The sequence below is a fragment of the Tupaia chinensis genome, unplaced genomic scaffold, assembly GCF_000334495.1.
Source record: "Tupaia chinensis unplaced genomic scaffold, TupChi_1.0 Scaffold144089_1, whole genome shotgun sequence".
Lineage (NCBI taxonomy): Eukaryota > Metazoa > Chordata > Mammalia > Scandentia > Tupaiidae > Tupaia > Tupaia belangeri.
The window spans coordinates 368,223-376,307 of NW_006203943.1; the positions used below are offsets into that span (position 1 = coordinate 368,223).

At 37.5% G+C, this 8,085-nt stretch overlaps 1 protein-coding gene across 1 annotated transcript in view; it reads left to right on the forward strand.

Annotated features, from left to right (window-relative positions):
* Positions 1–3,615: 3,615 nt before the first annotated feature.
* The window catches only part of ANGPT2 (angiopoietin 2), a gene marked incomplete at its 3' end in the record, with an annotated part of 57,526 nt that continues 53,056 nt past the window's right edge, over positions 3,616–8,085 (forward strand). Inside the window, exon 1 of the mRNA XM_006165920.2 lies at positions 3,616–4,402. Within this exon, the coding sequence (XP_006165982.1) occupies positions 4,115–4,402 (288 nt within the window). The remainder of the gene's footprint in view (positions 4,403–8,085) is intronic.

An 8,085-nucleotide genomic window follows, 5' to 3' on the forward strand; every position in this document is an offset into this window, starting at 1 on the left:
CATGAATTCTATTGATGAGAAAGTAATAGAAATGGACAACTATTATGAACTGTTCATAGATAAAAGGAAGGCCGTATTTCAGTTAGAACCTAGTGAAAAAAGAAAGATATAAAATACCTTTTTTCTTTCTCTATCTAAGCTCATGGACTCCAGAATCCTGTCCATGTATCTCAAGTTAAGAATCTCAGCTCAACAGATAACTTAAGAGTCAGTCTAATAGCTGGATGGGAGTTTTTAAAAGTTGAACTGGGGGCCAGAAGGTGGCATGGTAGCTAAGGGTGCTGGACTCCCACATGGCCAACCATGGTTCGAGCCCTGGACCTGGTAGCTTGCTTTCTCACTTTCTCTTTCTATCTCACTCTGTCCCTCTCTGGTCAAATTTAAATAATAAATAAATAAATAAACAAATAAAGTTAAATAAAATAATTCTTTTAAAAAAAGTGTGTTTGTGTATGAGAAGAGGGAGAGAGAGAGAGAGACTCAGAGAAGAACCCAGAAGCCTCTACAGGTCACCACTCCTTTCTCCAGCCCTCTGGCTTGTTAGGATCCTGGACACATGCATGTGCCCAGTGTGTTTCAGACTGACCTTGGGATCCAAATCTGTGCTTGGTCATATGGCTTCCAGAATGATAATTTGGTTTGTTAATGACTGTGCCACCAGGTTTGGCTGAAACAGGTATTTCTGACAAGGTCTCATTATATTACAATCCCTACTTGCCCAGCCTCACAGTCAGGTAGGACCACAGATGTGCCTGGCCTGTTTAGGTTGGCCCAGGAACCAAATTTGGGCCCTTGTGTGGCCTCAGCCATTGCACAGTGGTGTCCTCCCAGGCACTGGGCCTCTAGAGGCTGCTTCTGCATTATGGCAGCATCTTTGAGCACTTGCAACAAAGATTGCATGGCTCAATGAGCCTAAAATATTTACTTGTGGAACTTTTGCTGACTTCTGGTCTGACTAGAACTTTCTTAACTCTCCAGTTTTAACAATTTCGATTTTGGAATTTACAAAGACTTGTTCCTTCCACGTTTGGTCTTGAGGGGATTAGATTAACTGTGCCTAGTCAACTGTATGAGGGACTGGCATTCCTCCCAGAAGCAAAATCATCTTCCTCCTATGTTTATGGGTCTCTCTCCCTCAATATATCATTAGCTTTTTCAGATCAGAAACCCACTTGTATTAATTTGTAGCCTATGGACTCAGTAGTGTGTCTGATTAAAAACTGGTGGACAAGATTAAACACTGTAGTATATCCTCTTCCTGTTTCTCCTTTTTAACACCATTATATTTCCCTGAAAGACAACTGCATGATTTTTAAAGCCACAAAAACAGTATTAAGACTTTATGTCTTAATAAAGGTAGAGAAGTAGATAAAAGTAGGAGAAAAAGCTGTAGTGATACACAGTGATGAAATGTATAAAATAAAGTTTTAAAAAAATAGAAGAAAAAATGTGCATCTATGCCTCTGCTTCATATTTAATCACAGAATAACATAGTTCTACTATTTGATGAAGGAAAAACTGATTTCCATTTAATGGAAAGTGCCCATAAAGAACTAGTAGCCTTAAATATCACACTATTATACATCATCTTTTAAATTTTTTAAAAGGTTTTTGCTATAGGGCATATACACTTGTCAGAGAGAGTGAAAGTGAGAAATAACTCCCCAGGGGGATAGTCATGCTACAATTCTTTCTCTTCATTTTCCTCTCAGGATTTTGGGCTGATGTGCACACGCACCCTGCGTAATTTTCAAGCCGCCAGGTCCGGTACTTGAACTGTGGTTGGCTATATGGGAATCCAGTGCGTTAACCACCATGTCACCCACTAGCCCCTACCACTACATATGACCTTACTACTAAAAAGTCCACTGATAATGAATAACATCCATTTTATAAGTAAACTAATGCTCAGTGAAGTTAAGCTGTTGCATGAGGACACCAAGAATGAGGATTGCAATACAGGTGTCATCCCCAAGACCCATATGCCTTCCTCTCTGGTTCACTGTCTGAATGGGTATTATCTTCCTTAATTTGATCTCTTAGTGAAAATTGTGTACCGGAATCTCGGTGGAATAAACTTTCTCTTCTACTAACATGACCCTTTGCAAGCAAGAGTTCTAGTTTTTCTTTTTCTGTGCTATAGACCTATTAGTAGTCTGGTGAAGTCTACAACCCCTTCTCAGAAGATGACCCCCTGTGCCTTTATTCAAATATTTAATAAGATTCTAGGACAGGTTTAGACAATGTAACGCTGAGATAAGTGAAAGCTTGAGATAGTTATAATAAAAATATTCATGAATTCTATTGATGAGAAAGTAATAGAAATGGACAACTATTATGAACTGTTCATAGATAAAAGGAAGGCCGTATTTCAGTTAGAACCTAGTGAAAAAAGAAAGATATAAAATACCTTTTTTCTTTCTCTATCTAAGCTCATGGACTCCAGAATCCTGTCCATGTATCTCAAGTTAAGAATCTCAGCTCAACAGATAACTTAAGAGTCAGTCTAATAGCTGGATGGGAGTTTTTAAAAGTTGAACTGGGACTCTTGAAGACTGCCTCCAGGAAAACAAAATTCACTGTACAAATTACACATCCACCTGTGAATTAAAATAATGATTCTTCAATCCTCTGAAAATTGGACCTGTGTAATACAGACCCATACTTGACTTTCATGGGTAGATGAGGTCCATTAAGTCAGAGTAGCAGATATTTTACCACTCACTGGGAATAATCAATCTTGTACACTGAAATATAAACAGATCATAGCAAAGGCTCGAGAGCTTTTCCCCTATGTATATCTGGGCTAGTAAGTCAGTATATGGTTAATCCCTCAAGTATCAGGTTCTGGTTTTAAAAGAAACTAACTTGCAGGACTTAAAGAGCTATAGACTTGAAACAGAACAATCTTGGAAGTTAGTACAACCCTTGAATTTTACAGATAAGGGCATTAGAGTTTGATTAAAAAGGGGAAGTAATTTGCCTGAGTCCAACACAAAGTGGGTCTAATTTAATAGATAATATTTTACAAAATGATGAGATATGAGCAAATGTCAACATAATAAAGAAGTTTATGTATGCCTTTCTCAATATCTTCTGACTTAAATTCCTATTTCTCTATTGCAATTTCATAAACTATTAATTGGTTCAATATATTTTATTTGGAATACGGAGGTGGATATTTTGTTTAAAAGAAATAAAAGTACGAGCTCTGAAACTGATCTTTCCAACATGATTCATTGAAGCAAGATCTTTCTATCAAACTGTTTTAAAATGAAAATTCTAACTTAACTAATGGGTCAAAAATTAAATGATCCCAATGAAACTATTTTCTCTATGGAAAGGCAGAGAATTTACAAGAGCCAAACTTCTTTATTTGTAATAACAAAAATAAACCGAAGTCCTGACATATTTGTAGTATTTTTATTCCTCAAGGAAAAAACAGGAACTTTCATTGTACTTTAAAATTAAAGTTATTACCTCAGATATTTTGCCAGCTTAGCACTGTGAAATCAGTTTCAGACAAAAGAGCCCAACGGCTCTCTCTAGGAAATACTTAATTAGGGTGGTGCCTAGGAAATGCCCAGGGGTCCTGTAACTGATGAGTTTTTCCCAGAGGGTTTCTGCAGTATACAGTCCCGGTTGGACAGCAAGCATTATGCTCTGATTTTTCCTGTTGCCTGGCTAGTGACCCCCCTACAGGAAGATAACGGGTAAGCCAGGAGGGCGGAGCAGCTAACTACACATGTCTGGCTGCTCTTATCAACTTATCATATAAGGAAAGGAAAGTGATTGATTCGGATACTGACACTGTAGGATCTGGGGAAAGAGAAACAAAGAAGCAAGAAAGCTGCTCTGTAAAGCTAACACAGCCCTCCCAAGTGAGCAGGATTATTCTTCCCACTGCAATCTGACAGTGTACTGCGTGCCCGGAGAGAGAAGACAGCATTAAAAACCAAGTTTGCTACTGAGATAGGAGAAAAAAGAAGACTTTCATTGATGGACTCAGCTATGCCAGAATAGCTCTGTGTTTCAGACAGTAGCTTAAGACTCTGGACTCACACGTGCCTTGAAGTTTGCTAAACTAGTGGTTTATTACCCAAAGAAAGGAAGAATGTGGCAGATTGTTTTCTTTACTTTGAGCTGTGATCTTGTCTTGGCCGCAGCCTACACCAACTTTCGGAAAAGCATGGACAGCATAGGAAAAAAGCAGTATCAGGTCCAGCACGGATCCTGCAGCTACACTTTCCTCCTGCCAGAGATGGACAACTGTCGCTCTTCCTCCAGCTCCTACGTGTCCAATGCCGTGCAGAGGGATGCACCACTAGATTACGATGACTCGGTGCAGAGGCTGCAAGTGCTGGAGAACATCATGGAGAACAACACTCAGTGGCTGATGAAGGTAGGAAAAAATTCGTTGTACTTTGTGAGCAATGAAAGCTATTTAGACAGCTGGGTTTTAACAGCCAAAAAGAAAGAAAGAAAGGGAAAAAGAATCGGAGCTGGAGAGAGATGGTTGCTGGTATCTTGAATGGATAATTGACTCTTTTATTCTATCTCAGAGATCAAGGTAGTCATGAGTAAAAAGTGAAAAAGATTATTTGAAAAGAATGCCAGAATCAATACAGAAAATCTGGAAAGTTAGAAGTCTTTACTAACAAAGTAGAGGAAGTGCACTTCGCTCTAAAACTCATGTGCTGTTTTGTTTGTTTAAGTATTTTAAGCTCATGAACATCCATTACCAGGGACGTCCCAAGTCCTAAGCTAGTTGCCGGCATGTAAGGGAGGCTGTGAGCACCAGGGCCAGGAAAAACGTGACAATCATGTTAATGTCTGATATGCAACGGATGGAGTCAAGTGTTTTACCAATTTCCTGAATTTATTTACGAAAATAGATTGTGACTCTTGGTAAATGAGAGGAAATTAAATAAAGCAGACCTTATGTTTCTCAGAATCTCAGGGCTCTACCCTTGAGGGTTTGCCATGTGAAAAACGAGGTACAGTTTCCAAGTGCCCTGAAGGCACTGCAGACTGATTTAACTCCAGTGACTAGCTTTGAATGTGTCCCCACGTGGGATGATTCTGCTCAAGAAATGCCACGACAAGCCAGACTGACAGCTTGTTCTCGGAGGCTATGATAATTCCGCTGTTTCAGAATTTCTACAGAGAGTATAATCAAAATAGGGTACTGAGAGCTGTTTTCCTTTTACAAATAACAATTTTCACATATAAACAAGAGAACTATCCCAAATGACCCTGGGATTTTCTTTACACGAACTATAGATATTCTAAAGTAAGTTTAACAAACTGTGTAAGTAGTAGACTAATTGTTAAATGTCACAACAATGACATTCTATCATGATGCTTACATGGTGGAGAATATGATTATTTAAAATCATCTAAAATCTATTAAAAGTTGGCAAGTCTCATTCAGCACTTTCCCCCAGAGAAGTACAATTACTAGTTCAGTCTATTTCGCCATAAACTTTGTGTTGGGCACCTTATTTTAATCTCAGAATAGATCATAGATCCTAATCTATGTTTCTCATTAACTCTCCTACCTTTAGGGAGGAAAATGACCAAATTACTACTTGAGTCATAAACACAAATGAATAAATATTTTCAGTTCTACTGGTCATACTGATAAAAGAGGTCTCTTCATATCAGACAGAAAGCAACAAAAACTTACCCACACAACCTGTCAAATATAGATAATGTAATATAAAAGTCAATAGCAACATCTTTATAAGCTTCTGTGTAAATCCTCCAGTAAGTTTCTCTTTTTTTTCGAAGAGGGTCACTGTGCTGTGCTTTTTAAAGATCCTCTAAAATTCATAGATGTGCAAATAATAATGCTAAATAAGAAAAAAGTATTCAGCAATGCAGGTTCAAATATTTGGAAGGATATCGGTACACTCAATATCTGCTTAACTCTTAACTTCCTTTTCCTCTGTAAATCACCATGCTCACGTTTAATAACCTCCCCACACCCACTGCGGCATGGGTAACGGCTAACAGACGCAGCGAGGGATGAAAGACCATCGTAGTAAACATTCTAATCTGCCCGCCTGGCAAGTCATCTCCTAAAATAAACAGTCATGAAACATAAAAGAATGTTTTGCCAAACACAAGGCTGCTAAATTGTTTTTGCTTAATTAAGCCCACATTAAGTATACCTGAAACTCCATAAACAAAACTCATATTTCTTTCTTAGATAAACTAATCCCTTCTCTTGGGTCTTTGAGACACTATTAAAGATGGAAAAGAACAAGGAATTCTACATTAGTTGACCAAAATTTTTTCCTCCTCAGATTTAAGTAGTAAATATTTGAACAGTAGTGCACAGGTATTTCAAAAGTCCTTCTTTAGTTATCTAGCTACATATTAGCAAAAGTGACTTAATGTTTATCTTTTCATTGGCTCAACACCTGTTCTCCCTGGCCCATCTCAGCGATGTGCACCCGAAGGGCAATTTGTTCTGTCACTCACTCAGTTTACAGGTTTCTGGTTTGGGAACAAATGCAAAAGAGCAAATATGAAACCCACTTACGGCAATTCAATGTAACCTCCTTGCTTGTTTCTCCCTTCTGTGTTTTGTCACCTGTGATAATAAACATTGCTTTTCCCATAAGGAAGAAAATAATATGTAATGGAATGATAGATAAGCCACATAACTGAAGGATCAACATCACAACTTAACACCTATTGATAATCACAGAAAGAACAAGCACAATTCTGTGTTTTTCATTGTTTTATATATTTTCTTTCCTTTTTTTTTTTGTTTCCATATTTCCTTGTCCCTTCTGATCAACATTAAAAATAAGAGACCGAAAAACCAAAACCAAATCAAACAAACAAAAAAACCACCAGAAAACCGTTAAGCTTTTAAGCAATTTAAAAACTTGTCAGGAAGGAAAGCAAGACCGAGTTTCTGGTTAATTTTAGGGCAAATGAATCCTTGAGTGGTTAGCATAGCCTAAGGAGCTTAGACTAAGAAAGCTGTTTTGCACATCATCAAAAGCTCCCACACTGCTGCTTTAATCTGTGAGGCAAAGGAAGTGTCAGACTTCTGAATGAATACAGAGGAATATGAATGGAACAATACAGGGGAAGGCTCACTTTCTGTGTGGTGATTAAACAAGGATAAGATAAAATCATGATAGTTAGTACACCAAACACACTGCAATGACCCGAGAAGCCACTCTATATTACATGCGCATTGCTAATCTTGCAACTATTCCACACCTCTGTTCTGGCGATATTAAACACAATTTATAAGAACTCACAAATAACTCAGCAAAATGGGCTATATTTTGCTTGGAGACCAAATGTATTTTTTCCCAATATGAGGAAATATAGAAAGGAAATAAAAACTATTTCACACCGATGAATGACTTATATTTTGTAAACAACTGCAAACTGTATAGTCATTTCAGAACAGAAGGATTTGAAAAAAAAAAAACCTAATACCTACTAAACTGAGTAAACATGTCCTTTGCCATCTTTTCTAAATAAAAAAAAACATTTTTTTTAAAATGTCACAAGTATAGTCTTGGAACTGTACACTGGAGTTGCAATCCTTGTCTTTCTTTGATGTTAATAATAATAATATATATATACTTTTAATCAAATATGAGCTTCTATTCATCAATGAATGCATAAGAAACAATGCACTTATGCTCCTAAAAACATAATTGCTTGATGCAAGAGGCTCATGGATGAACTCAGAGCTCACAAGCCCCACCCTACCCCTGCCAGGGATTGTGTGTGTATCTGCATGTGTGTTTGCATATCTATGTGTTTATGTTGTGCAGCTGTAAAACACTCTTTAGTTGCATACCCTCCCCCAAATAAACAATCAACCAAAAAACACACAAAAGCCCAGACCTTGGTTCATTAAAAAAAAGCAAAAAAAAATTCCTATACACACTGGTCACCTGAAGTACTAGAACCATTGCTGTAATCCACTGGTTATATCCTGAATCATGTAATATAATCATGGTGACTATTAAAAGCAATTTTGTGCAGTATTTAAGCTGTTTAAACCCTCTACTTCAGATTGTAGGAAAACTATTGATATATATA